The sequence below is a fragment of the Thermobia domestica genome, chromosome 1, assembly GCF_964235325.1.
Source record: "Thermobia domestica chromosome 1, izTheDome1.hap1.1, whole genome shotgun sequence".
NCBI classification, from domain to species: Eukaryota; Metazoa; Arthropoda; class Insecta; order Zygentoma; family Lepismatidae; genus Thermobia; species Thermobia domestica.
Window position 1 is genome coordinate 313,787,934 of NC_137454.1, and position 22,935 is coordinate 313,810,868.

General features: G+C 35.1%; 1 protein-coding gene across 3 annotated transcripts in view; it reads left to right on the plus strand.

The window, feature by feature from the left end:
* The window catches only part of LOC145662366 (uncharacterized), a 37,667-nt gene that overhangs the window by 3,925 nt on the left and 10,807 nt on the right, over positions 1-22,935 (plus strand). For 2 of the 3 annotated variants that reach the window (XM_081727881.1, XM_081727898.1), the window contains exons 2-6: positions 3,888-3,974; positions 4,978-5,119; positions 10,356-10,595; positions 13,405-13,545; positions 18,823-19,074. In XM_081727881.1, coding sequence (XP_081584007.1) covers positions 3,897-3,974; positions 4,978-5,119; positions 10,356-10,595; positions 13,405-13,545; positions 18,823-19,074 — 853 coding nt within the window. In that variant the 5' untranslated portion in view covers positions 3,888-3,896. Of the gene's footprint in view, positions 1-3,884; positions 3,975-4,977; positions 5,120-10,355; positions 10,596-13,404; positions 13,546-18,822; positions 19,075-22,935 lie in introns of all 3 variants that reach the window. The other variant, XM_081727890.1, reaches the window with a different exon arrangement.

Below are 22,935 nucleotides of genomic sequence, written 5' to 3' on the forward strand. Positions count from 1 at the left end.
GTCCTTAGTGGTCAGTGGAGATTTCTAACTGTGAACCACTCTAATAATTTCGTCAAACCTGTTAGTGGGACATACACACCCGAATATTGATCACGTTTATTGCCATTCGAAAAGGAGTTAAGCTGTACACGTGGTTAAGAAGGAATAGTGATGCAGTTTGTCTATTTATGGAGTGGGAAATTTTGTTCTAGTTACAATATTGGGGAGAAATACTGATTCATATCAAGTTGCCGAAGTATATTTACCGCAGTAACATTTCTGATATTTCTAAATTTTCGTTATTTTAAGATACACAATTGGTTGTCGTCGAGGCTTGTTTCCTTTCAAGTATATAATGTGAGATGTTCGCATTAGTTTTAGTATTTTTATTTTAATTAATTGTTGTTCAGAGAAGGTCAGGGGGACTTGTCCTCCCTCTCATATATATTCTAATATTTGATTCATATTTATCATTTATTCTCTTTTCGGTGTTTTTGTACTTTAGCTTTCGGGTCTTGATAATTTGCTGTTGTTTTCTTATTGTCTATTGTGTATCCTTTGCAGGAGACGAGAAATATGATGGTTCTTGCTGTAGTTTTTTTCTGTCATTTTACACTGATGATGGAAAATTCTAAAACTTCTATCAGTATTTGAATATGACAGTGTTTAAAATAATTGTAGGAACATTACAATCAGAAACACCATGATTTCTTTCCAATTAGATTCGTGAGGAACTGGTTCCAAGTGGTGTTTAACAAACTGTTCCGAAGAACCAGTTCGCTACGAATCCATTAATTGAATGAAATGACCAAAGTAAAGACTTACCAAGTGCTTTTCCACTATTCTCTTTTATGCGTATGTGCAGTCACTGACGCGCCTACTCCTTACGGATGCGCTGCTGTGTGGGATACCCTGTTACGCTCCTACTCTGACTTGGTTAGATAGCCTTCTTCTTTTTAGGTAGTCACCTAGCGCAAGTTGATTCTTGTTTTAGGCACAATAGTTTTAATGCCGTATATACACACGCCGTATTTACTCAGTCTCACAAAGTCAATCTACACTTACTAATGCAACTTCTTCCGTGAAAAAACTTTCTAAGGCAGTAATAGTGCATTTCTTGCTAAGAGAAGTTTATATTTCATGAATGTAAGTATGTCCCCATAAAATGGGATAGCACGGAAACCATAACAGATATGGAGAGACAAGTTTTAGTGCATAGTCATAACGTGTGCTGTGGTAGTCTCTAGTTCATGCTTCTAACGGTAATACTTATAGGAAGTAATTTTCTGTGAGTGATGTATCAGAATCTATAACATTGCCCAAATATAACGCTATCAGTCTTGTGTAGCTTGTCTGAGCAATACAGCTGAAGGGGAAGCACTACTTTTTGGTATTCAGGCAGAATCAGTATGGAAGAGAAACTGTTAATTATGATTATTTTGTTTTGTGCATTTAGAAATTATTTATAAAAAAGATCGTTCATGTTGCTCTTGAGTTTATCAGGAGGAAGCTCTTAGCATGTGAATTTGCTTCGTAAGTGGCGACATAAACAAAAGATTGAAAATGTTAGTATTTCAAGTATGCCAATTTATGTCAGGAGTAATTATAGTTTGTAACACATATGATTCAGTATTCTAATTCCCCGTAGCAGAAAATGCCGCGATCTGCGATTGATCGCAGAAAATTTGCCGCCCCTGTGCAGAAATTTGCCAGAGGAAAAAGAAAATACCCAACAGAAAAGTTCACTAATCCATCAGTTGAAAATATCTGAGATATGGTTAAAAAAAAAAGGGGGGGGGGAAGAGGATGAAGAGGCTGTATTGCTTTAATAATACATGTTTGAAGAATACCGGAAGTTTAAAAATTCTCCTCTGGGACAATTTGAAGTTTATGCACGAGTCTGAAGCTGACACAAGCTTCTTGAAACAGTATCTCGGTCAGAATTCTTGTTTACTTTGGATTTTTAAACTTTTCCAAGAAGTAACGTTTCTGTTGAGCAAGCAGAGAAGGACTTTCCGTGTTCTTCAAATTTCTTTATCAGAGTAGATAATTTTTTGAATACAAGCTTTTCATTAAATCTATGCAGGACTTGGTAACCAGCTTAAGAAATGAAGGAAAGAATTTTTGATTTGAAGAATCTCTTTAAAGTTGCAGTAACAGATTTCCGAAACAAATACTCTGTTGCAGTAAAACTAAGATTGTGTTTGAGTATACCATTGTCTGAGGTCATATGTAAAAACTGGGTTTCAGTGGTTACTAATATAATGGAGAAAAGTCCAGCATCAAAGGATGGACTTAGTGATGATATTGGACCAACAGACCAGTTACATACATTATCCTAAATGGACCCCTCATCAGGATTTAAAAAAAAAAAAAATCCTTAAAGCTGCTCTCATTACAAAATACAGTGTATCGTATAAATATTTTAAATTTGCTTCTTTTAGCAAAACTTTTTCAAAGGATGTGACAGGTTGTAGCTCGAACTAAGGATACCGCTGAAAACTGTTTACTGGCGTTTCTGTGATGAACTGGTGACACGGAAGGGAAAATAACTCATACATGTAAATATCCAGCCAGTTATAAGGAGCCTTATTAAGTTAAACGTGGTTGTATTAAATAGGTTGCACTTTTGAGCCCGTGAATAGCAGAATTCGACAGATTCACTCCGATGATCAGTCTTACACCGTCATCACTTGGCCCTGTTGACATCACTGTTTATACACTTTCAATAAAGCTGCTCTCCAATATCTCATAGTACAGCTGAGGTACCGATCACTTTCCGACCACACAATCCCTAGTCAGACACACACGAAAATGCCCTTTACCCAGTGATCATTGTGTATTGTATATATAAATCGCTAATGGATTTCCAGAGCTACCTAGTGGCTAAATGGTCGCTATCTAATGATTTATAGTTTAGTGTCCTTTTTAGCTCTTGAGACCTTATGGGGTGTGGACGTACAGCGTAATTGAGATTCGAATCAATGATCTGACGTCAGAAATCGAACATTGGTTTCCCACAGGAAGGAATGCGTGTTAACTATATAGCCACGATGCGTTCTTGTCTTCAGTGCACGAGATTCATTTTCAATTAACTGTAGGGGCTTATGTTCGGAATCAACATTACGTCTAGGTCCATTGGTGTATAGTCTGATAAATTTGATGCTGCAAAAGAACGTTAGAGTCCGAGGAAAAAGAGCTATTTTTGTTGATTTTTGGATGAGTCCAGTATTTTTCAAAGTACACGATTAAAGCAAAACTCAGTTACCGTTTTTTAAGAATTGTTTCTTTGCTTGACTAGGTGAAAGGATATTGACCAGATGATTAACAGTTCTATTTGGCCACAGAACAATCGTGGGGACCTAACATTAAATAATATAATGATGTATATCCTAATACTGTATGCCCTATGTTAAAACTTTTTTTTAAAAAAATAATTCTTTTGTTAAATATTGTAAATACTTGGAAAATTTTGCGTACAAGGGAAAGCTTCTATCACGTTAAACCTCTGCTCTCAATTCTTGATTTATATGAAGTCTAGGAAGTGATTTGAAGAATTCAAGGGAAGCTGCAATCTCATTTGAAAACCAATTTTAAGTATAGAATTAACTTCGTGATAGTGATCAGTATAACAAAGTTGTAAGAAGAAAATAGAAATGTTCAGAATCTAGAAAAAAAAATACATACATATATACATATATATATATATATATATATATATATATATATATATATATATATATATATATATATATACAAAAAAGATTCACGACTGAGAGGAGTTGCTGTAAAATGCAACTATGAAAGGTATAAAATTTCGATGGGAAAAACCAGCCTCGGAAAAAGCTTTGAATACAGCTAACTTGTACTCTTACCATTAATCAACTAACTTTGATTTTTTCCAGCAGGTGTAAAAAATGAATACTTATCATGGAGGAGGGAATGAGGACCAATCATATCCGCAGCTTGACTTGAGTGGGAAGCTTATCATCAAGGTGAGAAAATACATAGTATTGAATCCTTCTTTATTTTCGTGATAGCTGTTGATATTTAATATGTAGAGACAATTTTTAGGTAAGTGAGAGGGACGATTCCTTATACTTAGTCAAGTCTCTTATTCCTAAAATTGTTCTAATAAATAGAAAGTCGAATAATGGTCCGTTTTAGAGCTGAGTTGAAGTATTGCATTAGAATCGACTACAGTAAATGTAGTTAAGCTGGGAAGAAGATAATAATCGCCAGATTAATGTAATCCAGATTCTTAGTGAATACTTCGTGCATGCTATTTCTGTAAGAAAACGTTAGATCGTTCATTATTTTTCTATGTAAAATTGCGGTAAACTCGGGAGTTCTGGTAGAGAATCTATTCATGTATCTCTTTAATATGTGGATAGTATTATCACATAATATTCAGTAACTATATAGCAGTTGATACTAATTAATAGTATTACCACCATTAATGAATGCAGGGATATTCTTTTGGAAGGTGAGTGAACTCTTCTGTAAGTGAATTTAAATTAAAGTTGTAGTCAGCAAATCGGTGTAAATATTTAAATATGAAAACATTTGTTTACCGTATTTGATGGGGGGGGGGGGGAAGTCGCAAGGAACTGTCACAAGTAGAACATTGCATATTTCTTTGAAAATAATGTAGATGCTTTTTATCTTTTCAATATCAAAAGTCGATAGAAACATTTCCATGTGATCCCTCTCCACTTACCGGTAAAATACACGTTGATCTAATGTTTATATATTGTTTAAAATACGTGGCGATTCATTTCACTTAAATAGCTCTGTATTCTTCTTTATAGGAGAATTTGTGTCAAACAAGAGCTTGTTTTGTATACCTCATTTTGAACCTTTCTTGCAAAGTTACTTAAATGTAGTGTCTACTTTAGTCAATGTGTCTTTGAATGAAATGTTAATGGCCAGTTTTTCTTTTTAAATATGCCAATACACACAACTATTGTAAGAATTCTTATTTTTGTTCGTTTTCAGGCTCAGTTAGGGGATGATATAAGACGAATCCCTATCCACAATGAAGCCATTACCTACGATGAATTGGTGTTGATGATGCAGAGAGTTTTTAGAGGAAAACTCAGCAGTAGCGATGATATAACAATCAAATATAAAGATGAAGGTACTAACCTCCGTATTCAAATTAATTTGTATTTTTATGTCAGATAGAAATATCTTGTCTTTAAAAGAAATGAACGAATCGTTGAATGTTAAACTCTGTATATGTTCAGTAGCCAGAGCCAGAGAAACTGCACTCCACCTCATATTTCGTCAACAACTATAGAGTAAAAGAATTTGTTTAAATTCTGATAGCATGTGGAGGCAAGGTTCTAGAATACAGGTCCCCTTCTCACTGAGCTGTAATAAAGATAGAAAACAACGTGCCCTGTGGGGTTCTAACCTGCCTTCACTCGCTCGGCAATACTATGTAAATTAAATATTAAACTTTGGTACAGAAAGAAACCAACCTAGTACTAACCTATATGGGTGGAACTGTGTTATAGAACCTTTCCACATGTGGACATACAAATATCACAATCCTCTACAATTTGTCAGAAACAGTACTCAGCCTGTTTGTTTTGAAGTTCTTCTAAAGATATATATATATATATATATATATATATATATATATATATATATATAATATGCATATGCGAGTGCGTTTTGTGTAACATTTCTAAGTTTTTGTGCTTCTCACTGGCCGGAAATACTGCCAAAACTAAGTCGCTTTGGGGAGGGTTGTGTTGTAGTTCTTTAACCTGTTAGGGACTGATTTTTTTTTCTGTCTCAGAAAAGACAGTTTTTCTCATTTTTGAGTCACCTAGGAATAAAATGAATCAGAACTACTAAAATTTGTGACGTCACACATTTATTATGGACGTAATGGGGTGTGACCATATGATCACGCTAGTCCTTTACGAGTAAAAAGTGTAGATATTTAAATTATTTTATTGAGTGTTTTAATCTTGATGTGTTCTTTTTTCTAATGCGAAATTTACGTCCATAGTTTGATCTATCTTTCAAGTGGGAACAATTATTAAAAATGAAATTATTATTAATTGTTAGTTATTTACATTGTATCTCGTGAATTTCTTACTTTCAAGATGATTTATGCAATATGATGAAGGAAGAACGGAACACACAGACCAACATTATATTTTTTGCATTTTGTACAGCCAACCATGGTACAAGTCTCGATCGCACATGGGGGCCGCGGTGGCTCAGTAGTAGAGCGTTCACCTCTAGTGCTTGGAGTCCCGGGTTCGATCCCAGGCCCCGCCAAGTGAACTTTGAGGTGGACAAACAGTGTGCGTGGTTTTTTTCGGGATTCTCCCGTTTCCTCCCACTTTCTTCATTCCACCATTTCATTCATTACTCATCATCACCGTCTCCTTTAGCCTAACCGGCATAAGCGTGGGACTTAAAGCTCAAAGATTTCATTTCATTTTTCGATCGCACATATTTTTTCATTTTTCACGGCCTCTGCAGCATAGGCGATGCCTCTTATTTAACCAACATCACTCAATACTCGTATGTCACTTTTCGAAAGATGGGGCTCTTCCGTAAATTCTGATATTTTAGAAGATATGTTTCAACAAGGTATTTTCGGAAGTTGTGTTGTGGAATTGGTTACCTGACAGTTTACGAGTGTTCAAGCATTGTTTACTGTGGTATAAGCTATGCACATATTATCTATTAATACTTTTTTTCGACGGATACCAATTCTATAGCACACAATATCTGAGTTCACTTGGTCGGTTCCACTCATAAATTTATGTTCTCCTTTTGCTATATACACTATATGTGGTTGTCTCAGCCTGACCAGTTTGTTGTAAACCATAGTAGCAGTTACTTTTAGCCGTGCGTAATACTTCATGAACAATTGATGCAATTGTTACTGCTGAATTGTCCGTCCATTTGACTACTATTATTTCGCCTTTATCCAGTGACAGGTCTAGCTCGTTACCGGGGGGCCTAGGCCCCCAAGTTTCTTGTGTGACGAAAATAGTTTAAGCTTTATATATATATATATAAATAATTTTTTTTATAGTAAACTCATGATATACCTATCGTAGTCTGGGTTTTGGCTACCCGCAGTTTTTAACTTCTAAATCCGCCAAAGGTTTTACTTTTTTCATTTATTGGCATTACTTACAGGACAGTCTTCTGGGATACGATTTTCTAGTAAAGTACCAGTTGCACCATACTTAATGTTTTTTTAAAATAAATAGTAAATGTATTTTCGTAAACAAACTATCGAAACAAATCCTAAAGGATGATTATTTTACTGATACTGAAAGATTATTAATGAAACTTAACCGATGTTCTACTGGTTTTCCAAAGCGTTCATTTGTGTACTGTGAAATATTTGAGAAACTGTGAAACTTTAGGAACATAATTGCAGTGATGCGTACCATAATGAACAAATGTACTCGTAAAGGCCTAGCATAACCATATGGTCACATTAAATAAAAATCGTCTTTATTATGTTAATATAAAAGAAGCAATCAAACAGGCAAAACAGAGTTACAATTTTATGCTTCTAGTATAAATATTGACAGGGTAAAATATAACTGCAAAATTGGAAAAGTAAGAATAGTACGATTTACCTCTTAGGAGCTGGCATTTCTGGGGAAGGGAAAATAAGTTAAATTTCCTATTGCTGCCACCAGAGGACTCTACACTAGAAGCTGCTCGAAGTTCATTATGGTGATAAGTCACATGTCTTTGAAAGCTAGGTAGAGATAGGAGTAAAATAATACTAAAGTAGTGACACGTACAGTTTGAAATATAGAACGCTACGTACTGTGACCATGTGGTCACGCTAGTACATAACGGGTTAAGATGCAAAGTTTAGTGTTTCAGTGATCAAGACTTTAATCAAAAGTGTGATCGAAAAGTTTAAGGGCTCCATGCGCCTAGCTTTCGATTGTCCAACAATGAACTTAAACACGGCTTAGACTACCAGCGTTCAGGCGAACCTTCGCAAAATGGCTGTGCAAGAGAATCCCTCGATTCAGAGATAGGTGAATTGCCTACATGTGCCTTTGGGAACTTTTAATTGCATCTTGCACCAACAATTGAAAGGTGTTCAAGGATAGCAGTCATCTCCTTACCGATATCCACCGGCGGAAATGTAAGTGTAACTCTCGGAAGCTATACAGCGGCATCTGGCAAACCAAGAGCTACCAAAATATACGGAAACAAGATCAACGTGGGCCAGATCCATCGAAACAGAGCTTCATCACACAGCTCAAGATCATCCCTCGCGTTCTATCAAGATATGAAACAAACAGATACCTGAGAAGTTTCCATACAAGTGCAGGTCTTTTATGGATTTGGATTATTTCGATTACTTAAAAAGGATCTTTGGGCAAGAAGCATATGGCGACTGTAAGTGGAGTCTGGAAAGCAGTGAAACAGGAATGGAACAAGATCCCCCTCCTAGTTCTCCGACGGAATTTTCTGCAATGGAAACTACATTGTCCGACTATCGTTCAGAACCATGGGACACATTGAGCACTACCACATGTGCCACCATGGATTTTCGTGACTAATCACATACACGCATAACAGCCTCTGTGTAAGTGCGAATTCAATAATATCAAATGAAAGAAAAAATACACTCTGTATCGAGATTTAAACCCAGGTCTGTGACTTACCGAACAATGCGTTAGCCATTACGCGACCACGTCCGCTCTTAACTGGGGACTGGACATGTTACAGAATATAATGCAGATAACTGTCGAAGATGAACCGAACAACACATATTGCATAGTATATATTTCGAAATTGTACAAAGCGTTCCGTTGGGAAGCCTTTAAAACAGAGATTTTCATTGGTTGGTCAAGCAGATCAAAGGAAATACACAGTTGAATTTCAGCTATGGATATAATCATTGCTGATTGGATTGAACATATATTTAGCCCCAAGCTGGGAATGGTACATACCCAGTTTTTCACAATAGCGTTTGTAAAAAAATATTTGGTTTTATGAAATATGCATGTATTCCTTTGGGGCTGAAGAATCATTCCTATTGTTTGCGTGAAATCGTACAAAGGTAAGAAATGAATTTAATCCCCAATTTCTAAGCAAACGTGCTTGATGAAAAGTATCCCCCCGCAAGAAATAAGTAAATAAAGGAAAATATCACATTCCGCTATGACTTTCGTAAAAGAAACCGTGCAACCGTTAATTAGATTCTTCTGTATTTTTCCATTTACTTATTATAAAAGGAAAATGTCTCAGCCTGTGAGTAATGCTAATTCATAATAGTTAGGAGTTGCTGCTCGGCTACGTGCGCTGCCTGCGTGCCTGAACTCAATAGGTGCTGTTAGCGTGCAGGCGATTTGTAGATTTATAACTATTGTGACGATATAATTGTAACTTAAAGACTGCATTGTTTCAATGTAGTTACTTCAAAATAGGACAAAATTCGTAACAAGGTTTCGATTTGAGTATTACTATTTGTGTATTTCTACAGTAATATATTTTAACGATTAAACTGCAAAGTAAACCGTTTCAGTATAGCAAGTTAAATTAAAACAGAAAGTTTCATACGGAAAAGTCGGAAATATTAAGTAGTACTAGTACTTTAGAACAAGACGGTTCTCATCGTCAGCTTGCTTACTTGTACTTCACGTAAATCAGCAGAAGATGAGAACCGTTTTTCTCTAAAGTACTACTTAATATTTTTGACTCTCACGGTAAGTGTAAAGCTTTCTATTTATTTTTGTTTGCTATATTGACTGTTACCACCGTTTGCAAATTTTATCTGTATGTATTTTTTTCAGTTTAATTATTTGAAAATGGATAGTGATGATGCTGAACATGAATATGTTCTGCTCTTTATTATTAAGACAAGGACCATATTGAATATAAATAAGGTTGAAATTATTTATATAAAATCCACAAGTATTTATTGCATAGGAAGCATGTTATAATTTAGTAACAAAGCAACATGAACACAGTATATAAACCACAGACAGCTGTTACCGTTTACCTTTAAGAACAATGCAGTTTAATAGACTGTAACCGTGTTTAAGACTTGAGCTTTACTATTTGTGTAACCGCAAGTTATTTTGGTGGATAAACTAAAAAGAAAGTTAAATGTGAATATCAGAACTGTTAATTAAGCACAGTTTTAACCTATAGCGTACAGAGAGCTAAAAGCTTGTGGAAAACAATTTGTAGGTTATAATGTGTATAGTTACTTTGTTCATTATCATGGTTTACATGGTCTAAATATTGTTCAATGTTTCAATGTGGAATGGCTTAATGCTATGCTTGAAACTTAAATATTTAGACCGTTACATTTTTCTTGACTAATTCTCTTTGTTTATATTCTTTCTTTCTAGATGGGGACTTAATAACAATATTTGATAGTTCTGACTTGGCGTTTGCCGTGCAGTACAGTCGAATATTGAAATTATCCATTTTTGTGAATGGAGAAGGTCCAACAAAATGCAAAGGCTTGGAATCGTCACAAGTTCATCACATTCGGAAGGAATTACAGCAGATAAGAGATCAAGTGAACCACCTGTTAGATAGTTTAGAACCCAGGATGGAAGTGAGTAGCTCCACTGTGGAAAATCAATGTAAGTATGACTTGATTTCTATACGTATTTTTATAGCTGCGAAATGAGAAAGCTAGTTGAAACAGTGATAGTAATCCTACTTGACAAACAGTATTCACTCTTTTGCCTATTTCTTTTGATATTCTTCCATATGTAGGTATGATTTATTTATTTATTTTATTTTATTTTATTTTATTTTGACTGATCTGATCTATGCCAATTATTAGAGGCCTATCAGATAAGATATTTATGGTAATTTATTTTGTAAGTGGACTCGGTTTTTACACTTGCAGTGCTCTTTCAGTGTGGTAAGACAATTAAAGAGTTCTGACTGTGCATGTTTTGAACTTAACCAAGTGTAAAGTCAAAGTTAGTATGCGTGTGATGATATATCCTATGTATAATGCAAAAAACATATCAGTCTGTGAGTAACGCTATATGCAAACTACAGTGCATTTAAGAGTTGCGGATTGCAAAACACTAAGCGAAAATATTATAAACGCAAGATACCTCAGTGTGTTAGTCAAGCTAATAGTTCATAGTCAGGCTAATAGTTGTCGCTAGCGTGGAGGCAATTCGAAGAAGAGCCGAAGACATAGGGGAGACAACTAGTTGTCATTAGTAAGTAGAATGTGCTAACTCATTCCAAGAGAAAAGTAACGTTCAATCTGTAAGAAAATATTCCCAAATTAAAAAAGAGCGGAATTTTTTATTTCCTAAAGTTGATCTATGCCAGTTAGCTAGTTTAAATATAAATCTCTTCGTATTCCACAAACTGTGTGACTTACCAACCAGAACTACTTCTGCTCTTTGAAAATCTCAATATCTTTATGTATCTCTTTATCTTTGCCATAACTATCTTATAATTCACTTACATTACTAATCTTCTATAACCCTCTTTCGTACCATTTATCATACTCTTAAATCTTATTTCTTCGTAATCTTCTGGTCATCTTTAATCATAATCAGGCTGTCTCAATTCTATATCTTATTTGCACAGGCTACTCTCAATTTTTTCTTGGTAACAGTACGTATCGCACTTATAAACACTTTGTGTCCAACACAATCTAAGTGAAGAAAGAGCATTGAAGATAAATTAAAATCTTCAGAATACGTTAGCAGTTTTATTGAAGTTATTTTGTAAAAAGTTTCAAAAACTAGCATTTTGAGGTATCGATTGTAGTGGATTTTTCAAATGTCATGATGGACATTACATGAAATTGGCAACAATGTTAAATGAACAGTCCTGGGTTCGATTCCCGGTGGGGTCACTCGGTCGAAAAAGTGTAACACGATTTATTAGGCCAGCCACCCTGAATGAGGTTTTCCTGGGTTTTTCACATTCACACCAGTCAAATGCCGGGGTGATACCTAACTTATAGAACCCAGACCGCTTCCTTCCTCCCCCAATCCTTTCTTCTTTTCCTTTCCCCGGATTGTGTGCTCGCCGAGGGACGTCATCCCTCAAATCGTGAAGGGCTAAATGGCCTTAGATGCCGAAAGCCCAAAAATCTAAATCCTAAATCCTTAATTATTAAATATTAGTATTAATGAAATATTAAGCTTGAACTCCACTTAAGCACTCGCATTATTGATTTATTGGTATCTTGCTTGTCTTCGTCATCAGTATATAAATGAAAGTGAGTATGTTTGTGACTTCGCGCCGCTTAAACCACCAGACCGATCTCGATCAAATTTTCAACATAGATGAGGTTCGTGTCTCGGAGTGTTTTTATCATTTCACTTTGACGGTGCAACTTAGGTGAGGGGGAGATATTTAAAAATGACCTATATTAGTGTCGAATCCACAGTTTTCGGGGTCGCTGAGGTGAAGAGTAACACTTCCGATGCCATTTACATCCAAATTCAGCCCACAATAGTAATATTTAATCTTTACCACACACATGACGTAAGGAGTTGTGCATTTAAAGTTTCTATTTCAACCCAGCAAAGTGGGTAATCAACGCTGGTTAAGGAATATTTACATTGATTCGTAGATTCACATAAAGGTAAATTTTCAGTCCTTAGAAGAAAGCATTATTACACTTCGTTAATACCAAAAACATAACTGAAATTTATATTCCAATAAATTAGTCGAAGCATTGGTGAAATTCTGTGTCACAATTGTTTCTTTCTTTTTATGTCCTAGATTAGCTAATTCGTAGATGAAGTTTTATTCTCAATCTAAAACAAGATAACCGAAAATTCTGCACCATGAAAAGCACCACCATCTATTTTATTTATTTATTTATTTATTTATTTTTTCGGAAACTTATTTTCGTCTGACATTAATTTGGGAAACATCTCCTTATGTTAATAACTGCTCATCTCTAGCAAGTCTGATTTTTTTTATCTGCCTATACTACAAGACAAGATTTTAAACCTTATTCTTATCACACTCATTTTTTTCTCTCTCTGTTGTTGCTTCTTGTATTCGTGAAATCTTTCCAATTCTTAAAGGGAAAAATAGATTAAAAGTTAGATTAATAGCTTTCATGTTGCGTTTCTGACTAGTAGAGTAATTAGTATGCATTCTTTCTATGCGGACATTCTCCGAATCGATCCTTGTAGAGGAACATATGAATTAAGTTGTCTCATATTCAGTGAGAGAACTACAAAAAGAGTCATTACTAGCTAGAAGTTACACTAATGTTACTTTTCAGAGTGTTCTTACTGTGATTTCGGAATGATCCATTGTAGATGAGTCATTAATCATTTGCTCCAAGCCGTTCTTCTGAGTTATATATCTGATATTTTTGAAGAGTGTTTTTGCTTATCTGTGTTTTGGTTGCACTTCTGTGAATATATTGTGTATCCACGTTTTTTCTAGACACTGAATCCCCGGAGAAATCTAATGCTGCTAGAAACATGAATTCACGAGAGTTCGACCCATTGCAAGAACAGCAAAAGCGTACTGATGAAGGACAACCTAGTCATCCGTCATTGCCCAAGGAGGAAGGAGCTCAGGAGGGTAAGTATTCTGCATTAATACGCAACCTTTTGAATCAGATATTGTTATATGGTACGCTGTAGGTGATAGCAGAGAAAATGAACAAACTCTTTGTTCAAAGGAAGGTTCAGGTGATACGTTAGAATTAAGAAATTCCGAAGCAGGAATGGAAGATAGATTACTTACCAAAAAGCAATGAAATCATCATCTAACTCAAAAGAAAGCACGTTACAGTCACTTTCACCAAGGGTGATCGGTGTCATCATATAGGGAAAAGAGGGGGGGGGGAGAAATAAAGTACGGAATAATAGTAGTTGCTTCTAGTTGGGCGCCATGATTAGAAAGAAAGCAGAGTGATATATGACGTGTCCTTTCTGTCTTCGATAAAAGATTAATTTTGCCGATCACTGTACCCTCGACTTTGTTGAAATCATAGTGTTGAAAAATAAAGCTCAAGAAATAGTATCCAATCCGAATTCCTTGTAAATTATAATACAAATAAAATATCAGTGGAATTAACGGATGATATTAGAGATGTCCTATATAAGCAAAAAGTAACTATTTTGGAGTTGTTTGATTTCAGAAAAACATTTTCAAACAATTGATCATGGTACCTAACTACGACTGCACTGCAATCACTCGCTGATCTAGTGGCTAGAGCGCGCCTTTGGTGCACGAAGTCCCGGGTTTGATTCCGTTGAGAGAGCCCGGATTTGAATTCCACCTTAAATCGTAGATCCCGTCTCATATAGCCTTGGTGCTGATAAGGAACGCCGAAATCCAGCCAACAAAATCATTCTCAATTTTGAGTTCGGTGGATGAAATCATGTTTATTATGATGGAGGCACTGTATTAGTCTCAATAAAGAAAATAGGTTTCAACTCAGCCATTTGTCGTAGCTACATCAATAACCAATCAGAAGCCAGCATTCCTTCAGCCAATCACAAGCCCCTGTTTATAGCTCTGCCTCTAAGTAGTCACCATATATACATGTTCGCATCTCCAGTCTCCTCATTACTATATCTGAAGATGATTGCAATGTCTGCATTCGAAACGTCGGATGTCAATACATTCATCTGTCCGATAGCCCGAGAAAACTTACTAAAATAAGTAGTTGTGTTCTACAGAAATGTGGTTCGGGATTTCTTTTTTTCTCACTATGTAATAACGACCTCACAAGTGAAATAAAAATTGCAAATTAACTATTTATATGCTGATGATTAGGGGGCGAAAGTTCATGACGTAAAAAAATATAGATGTATGACCTATAAAATGTCCTTAAGAAACATGCAAAAATTACCTAAAAACTATTTTTAAAAAAGTACGATTAAATTTGAAACTATTACTTTAAAGAAATACAACGAACATACCAAATGATATCCTCGTTATCAAAAAAGAATGACGTAGCTTCTTCAGTTGAAATATGTAAAATTGATTTTAAATGAAGGTAACGAAATAAAATATAAACTTTAAGAATTTAATGAATAAGGCAAATGCAGTAAATCATTCTGCGTAAAATGCACTAATTTCCCGCATCTCGACCTACTATGTATAGGATGTTTTTTGTCTTACGTGTCACTGCAAAGATAAAGAAGTAACGCATCCACGTAAACGGTGTAATTATTGTGTAGAATTAAAACAAATTATATATGAAAAATTGGAAAATGAAAATCAGGGACACATTTGAGGGGCGAGGGATGGGGACTTTCTAGGCGCAATGTCTCTTTCTACCAAAATAAGAGACCGTCGAAAAAGTTAGATTTTAAACGTCAGAAATTATTTAAAAAAAAAATATTACACACAAATTAATTTTGGAAATATTCAATGAAAATGAAAGTTTCAATTTATTACACTTACCTTAGACAGAGTTGCAGTACATCACTATTGTCTTGACAACATAGGAACAAAGAGTAATATCTGTAATTTGGTTCTCATTGTTTTGCTTGCAAGTTGTCGTCGTATGAGAAAACGTGTTTTCTTCGGTGCAAAGTCTCGAGCAATAACCAAAGTTAAATGAATGACAAAAAAATAACGAAAATAATACTGATCCTTACCAAAAAATAACGAAAAATATCATAAAATCTTATGAAAAGTGACCAAAAAAGGATCTAAAATCGAAAAAAAAAAAAAAAAAAAAAAAAACCTGAAAGTTGAAAATTATCCTAAAAGAAAGAAGGAAATAATATGCACTTTATCATTTTTTGTTTCAGAACGAAGTGTAATGTATACAGGGTGGCCCAAAAGTAAGTATACAGCCCGATACTGATCAACTCATTGCTTTTTATATAATTTCTTATTGTTATCCATCAGATAGACTTAGTTTCTTCATTATTCGTTATTAAAGCATTTTTACGTATATCTTAAGCTCGGAACAGCCGTGGCAAATAAACCCATAAGCTAGAATGTTATATTTGATCAATGCAGGGGTGTATACTTGCTTTTGGGCCATCCTGTATATTAGCTGGGCGTTGTGTCCGCGATACCTGAAAAAAAAAAAAAATATTACATTTCTTCAACTTCCGCTCCCTACTGATGACATACAGTGAAATTTTGCATCTTCGCCAACGAAGTTGCGTGAATCTATTGAAATAATGATTCAAATAACATTCTATAGTGGTCTAAAGATAATAGCTAAAAAATTAAAAATTATTGAAACAAAATCTGTTGTTATAGATTCGAGATCAACAGTAAGAATCAATGACGAAGTGATATTATCTGTTAGTTAGATTGTACCTATAACAATTCCATTCAGTAAGATATTTAATAATAAATCTTATTTGATTAGATCGTATGGGGAAAGTGGGCAGAAACACTACTCGGCTTTATATTCACTACAGAGACTGTTTCCTCAGTTGTAAAAATTACACTAGCCAACCGTATATTTCAGTACAGTGGGTCAAGATCTAACTGAAGAACTGGGGATTCGATTTCAGAGGATACACAAATAGCTGCATAAATATATATTTAACCCACAGATATATGATCACGTGACTCCTTACATAAAAGCAATGACAGTGGCTTAATTTGAAAAGACTGCGTTCCTACTAGAGTCTGAGTTACACAAAGTTCTAAATGTAGAGTAACTTGAGTACTTGTATCAATTCAATTTTTAAGAACCTTTCACTCCATACAAACACGATCTCGTAAGTTTTTAAAAATTACAGTGCATAAAAGATATCTTTGTTCCAAATCTCTTATAGAATCCCCTATATGGCAATAGAATGTAATCTCTGATACAAATAAAAACTTGCCAACTCTGCTTAAAAGAAACTTAAGAAGCTTTTTCTTGAGTCAGATTGCTTGTAATCACTGTCTCGTAACTTATTATTTCGTATATTTTCTCCTCTATTCTAAAGAGTCTTTTCTTTTGGGTTATGCTGTACGTATTATATATATTGTTTCGATGTATTCGCTCTTCTTACATGAATATATCAAATGTTTAACTGTAGGACAAGGCAGAATGCTTTAACTTCACCATTTAAAATAAGATTTAATATTTATATATAAAAATAGAATAGACTTTGTCACCTTTGCACTACAAAACTGCTGAATTGTTTGAAATGACCTTCGGCATGGGAGACCCGGGTTCGATTTCCGGCGGGAACTCATGTGGTTCGGATTCCACGTTAATCAGTAGGTCTCGTGTCATATAGTCTCGGTGCTGAAAGGGACGTTAAACTCAAAATCAACTCAACTCGTTTGAAATGAATTTTTACTTGAGTTGAAATGGGCTTTTATTATTTCAGTTTGAGAATCAACTACTTTCAAGTTGAATGATCCTTAACCGACGTCAGTCTGTAAAACATATCACACTGAATTGGACGATTATTATTTACTTAAATTTCGGTGTTATACATTGATGACTGATTTTGAGTTTTATCGTCCATTTCAGCAGCGACGCTATATTGAGACGTTGATCTATAGATCCGTGGGACTCGAACCACATATGCTCCCACCGGGAATCGAACCCGGGTCTCATGCCAAATGCGTGTACGTTAACCGCAAGTATTATACATGTAAAAAGACTGGAAATTAATTGACAGTTCTTCAAAACCACATGAAAACTTGTGTTAAGACGGGAATGTATGTCAGGTAGTTGTTAACACTTCAAGCGACAAACTCCAGAATCAAATGTTTTATTCTGGGGCCAACAGCGTGGTCTGCTGAAGTATACTAACATGTGCATAACATATATAGCTCCCAATAATAGGCCAAGTGTGCATAAAATATATGCACCTGGCACTTAAAGTGTTACGATCATCGAGAAGAGGGACCAATTATAAACGCAGTTTTGATAGTTACAAGTGGAGGGATCTATAGAATGGGACATTATGATGTTGCCGCCATGTAACATATAATCAAATATATTTGACATAACGAGATGGAAAGAGCTCTAGTGTAACTTCTTAGTTCACAAAGTAATATCTGTGTTTGTATATGGTCTGGATTTCAGGTTTTCTTGTAAATAAACTCTTAATGCATTTCTTAGCATGTAATATTGAAATTGTGCAACCATTCTACAATAATTTGTTTTTTCTTCAGTTTTTGGACTCACTTTTGTGCAGAGCAATTCTGGTGCGAATCCCACACTTAACTGTATGCTAGTGACTCATATATCGTCATTGCTGAAATGACAGAGCATTAAATCAAACAAACCAACAAATCGTGAGAAATAAAAGAAGCTTCATATGCAGTTAATGTTCACCAGATTTAAATATAAATTTCCACACGGAAAACTGTATTGCTGTTTTTGGTTTATTTCTTTTTCTCTTGTCGATTTTTCAAACATTATTCATTTGTACAAAAAAGGATCTTTAATAATCATTAGATAAAGATTCTCTATTTTTGCTTGCCCTCCCTCCTTCCCTTCTTCGGTCCTCTGTCCCCCCTTTACCTGTATCTTTCTCATTCACTCACATACAAACCAACAAACACTCCATCTCACCAATCCAAACAAATAAAAAGTAAACATTTTCCTCGTGAACAGATAGCTATAGCGAACGCTTCAGTGGTATGCTCACGATGTAGCTACAGGGTAACGTCAATTCGTTTCCTATTTTGCTTCGAGTATAGAAACAACATATTTATACATATTCTAAACTAGGAACGTACGCCTTCTTTTAACAGTAATATGTCAACTTCCAAATGTCCACAAAAGCATTTTCGCGTAGATAACTATAAGTTATTTCTGATAATGCTTATATTTTAATGCAATGTTCATTAGAGAAACATCTGATTATCACTTGTGTTGAATTTTGTATTATATTTGTAATGTTGATTTAACTTTTATATGATTAGGTGCCGGTGAAGGAAGAGTTGAGACACCAGATAGTATATGCAGTTCGGGATCCCGCCAAGTGTCATCAGTTGCTACGCCTACAGCAACAGCAGGTACGCCAGTACCCACAGGTTATCCGCAGAATTATGGAAATGGAACACCGCAACCTGGAGCTCCCCAACCCCAACCGCAGCCTCCAGCGACTGCACCTCAAACACAGCAACCTCAACCTCAGATGCCACAGGCTTTCCCACCAGAAGGACAGATGCCAGGTGGGTGGAAATATTAACAGATAGCTAATGTCGAAGCGTTTTAAACTTGTCGCCGTATGAACTGCTTTAACAATAAATAAACTCAAAAGGTTCGTAGCTGGTTCTTTTGTATTATATTTCTTCAACAAGTAGCTGTGTCACGGGAAGGAGGAGTTTGTATGGCGTGGTATTTTCTCAATTATATTGAAACTGGAAGTGGTGGTATATTTCTAGCACTTCCAACTGTAGTAGATTTGAATGGAGGTGTAATTTATCCTTTAAACGCTTAAATGATTACAGAAAGCCGTTTCTTGCTGTCTATTACTGTTTCTACTTTATAACGTTCAATGTTAAAACCGAAAGTGGTTGATTTCTGGCATTTTCGGTTTGACGGTATCTATTCGTAGAAAACTCTATCGACTTGGAAAAAGAAAACCACTTCTCTCGCTATCTGTTACTATTTTTGCTCTATGTAGATCAATATTGAAACCAAAAGTTGTAGAAGATTTGTATCACTTCCGATTTTAGGAGAGTGTTATGGACAAGATGAAAGTGTTCGTAGGATGCTTAATCGATTGCAGGAAACCGCTTTTCGCTATCTATTGCCGTTTTTGCTCTATAGTGATCATGGTTGATTTTTGCCGCTTCCGGTTTTAATATTACTTATATCAACGAATTTGATTCGTGACATTTGACTCTACACCCTAGTCAGAATTGATGGTAATCCATCAAGTAATTCTTGAAGAGTTTTTGTCTTTCGGATGGACAGACAGGGTAAATACTTGTACATAAAAAAGTTTCGGTAAACCATACTTCTCAAAAACTCATTTGCACGTCAAATTTTCGCTGACTATTGTCACCATTGTAAAAACAAACGTAAGAAGAAAGTTTAGTAAAGATAAGATGAATGAGGATCATCTTATTTTTGTTTCTTGTCTTTGTATTGGTAATGTCGACACAGCAATCAAAGAAAATTTGACATGATTTTTGAAGTAGAACACAGAACAACCTTTTGAGGTTATTTATAAGATACCATTTCAACCCGCTTACACCAACAATGCTTTAGTAGCTTTTTTTTCTTTAAAATATAAAATGTTTATCTTTCAGTATATAGCATGCCTTAAAAATGGTAAAGGATAGAATTAAGTTGCTTTTCCTACTTTTTCATTTTTCGTAGTTCATAGGATGAAAGTAATGAACAGTTGTTGTGGTTCATTTCTCTCTAATTAATTTGACTCGTGTAGGCTAAGCCAATCAATATAAACGACAAATAAATATTAAAAAATATCATGGAAAAATAAAAAAAAACTTATTCTCAAATAAAACGTAAAATCTGATTGGGGTAAGGATCATCTGTAGTTGTGTTTCTTTTTTTTTTTTTTTTTTTTTTTTTTTTTTTTTTTTTTTTTTTTTTTTTTTAATGAAAACAGATTCGACGAAATCCCATTAGAACATAATAGTAAATATATAAATAAAAAGTAATCTGAAGCTGTTTCTCTTCACAGCCTTATTTTGCATTATTATGAACAAATACTAGTAAACTTGAAACAACTAGGAAAAGATGGAAGGGCAGAAAAATAGATACTGCTAAAGTCCTGTATTTTTTGCTAGTGATTTAGTTTTCGGAAGTTCAGTTGGGGCCTTATGGTAATTCTGGCGCTTTATATGCATATGCAGTAAAGTACCAGAGCGAAATCTTCAATGGTGCTATTAATTTAAGAAAAGAAAGTAATCAAAGAGGAACAGGTCTTCAAGCATGCTGGGTGGCCAAAATTTCACTAACACGTTTTTCCTCGTGTTTTTCCATTAAGGAGCTGGGCACAAAACGTGGCCACAGCTTCCATTTCTTTAAATTCTCCGTTACATTTGGCGAACAGTTTCCTTATTTACCTCCACAAGGTCTGATTTGTCCTGAGACGTGCACTGCGAAAAGTGATATCCCAACTTGTCAGTCATTTCAGTTGTTATAACAGGTCTACTTGTAACTGGGCACTCTTCATCTTCCACATACTCCTTTCCAGGACTGAACCTGTTACCTATTCAGAAACACGGAAACGAGAAAGGCAGTTGTTCTCAATGACCATTTTCAACACCTATTCACTCTTTGTTCCATTGTTGAGACTACTGGAGATATGACAACACTAGTCCGTATTCAGTCATATTTCACGTCACACTGGCGACTAGTCGAGCTGGAGTTTCCTTCACATTTTCGTAAAATCTCACGCAATCCTGCCAAAACTAACTTTACAGCAAAAGAATCAGTTCCGTTTTTTGCTGCACTACCTCACTTCGGTTATAGTTGCATCACAGTTTGCGATCCAATTTTTTCGTTTGTACCGCATTTCTATAACCTTGTTTAGCGAAATGCGATTGGTCCTACATTCGTCTCTGTTGTAGTGTGTTCATAGACTCATTCGCAGACCGCTTCGTAAATTCGTAATGAGAAAGAGAATCGTGTAATTGCTCTTTTATTTGTAGATATGGATATTTTGAATTTTGGATATTCCTGCCTTAAATAGCCAATACATATTTATTCAGTATTTCGTTTTCACATACAACTTCTGGAACAAAGCTCCTTCGTGACTATGCGGTTAGCGTACGTGCCTGTGGCGTGGAAGGCCCGGATTTGATTCCTGGCGAGAGATCATATGGCTCGGATTCCACGTTAACCAGTAGGTCCCGTCTTATAGCCTTGCTGCTGAAAGGGACGTTAAACTCATAATCAACTCAACTTAACTTCTGAAACAATGTTGACTTCATTTCCAACTACAAGTTTCTGATTGCAAGAAATTTATGTTAATATTTCTTCGTTTTATTACAGGGTGTCTATCGGTCACGAATATCACGAAAAAGTCACGAAATCAGAAAACGGTCATGAAAGTACAGATTGAAAAATGTTGTTCTATAAAACGTCAAATTTCAATACCAAAAATGTCTATCGTCAACTTTAGATGCTACCAAATCTCAAGCAAAGTACGTTTCTATTGCATGGATGAAAATTCGGCCTAATTCACACCCAAATTCGCTCTTGAAAATATTAGGAAACTTTAGGATTTGGTAAAGAGAAGATCACGAAATTTCATTTTGTAATTTTAGTAGACATCCTGTATTACTAATCCAGATTTTTTTCCAGTCGTTTCAAAATGTCTCATTTTTCTTTAATAATGAGTTCACACTTCTTTAACGGGTGAAGAAATTCAATAATCGATATAAATATTGCCAAAGAATCTTGCCATGAAAGTATTTTCCTATACGAGAGCTGGCATTCAATACAAAGTACTTGAAACTCAGTAGCTATGTTGAGAAATAGAAGACGCATTCTGTGTTGGTATAGATGCAATCAAATTTAAAGAATTTAAATGTATGACTGTGCCAGGGATCGAATCTGAGTTTAGGCCTTACCGTGTCAATGCGAATAACTACTATACTACGCCGTCTTTCCAGAAAATAGTTTGAGATTGGTGTTCGAACTGAGAGGACGTGGGATGTACTATAACTTAATACTCGTGTTGTGCTTGGACAACGCAATGCCCATGTTATTAATGAAAATAGTAGAATTTCTATTGTAATTTGAAAAGTTTATTAATTTTGCAAAGCTGTACGTTGGAATAAAACAGATACAGGGAATGCTCAAAATTGTACCATTAACGTGTAATCGCATCAAAATTAGCAGGTTAAATAAGTAAATAACTAAATGACCATTTTGATCGGAATACTGGAAATAAGTCATCTAATCTTCTATGTTTTAGTTTTATACTCTTTATTTTTACCTTGCACGCTAATGGAGGTCACTTTTGCACTGTATATCAAATTCGACTTAACGATTGGTGTTGCAATATTACTAAAGCAGTCTATTATTTTAGATAAATTATTCTATCCCAA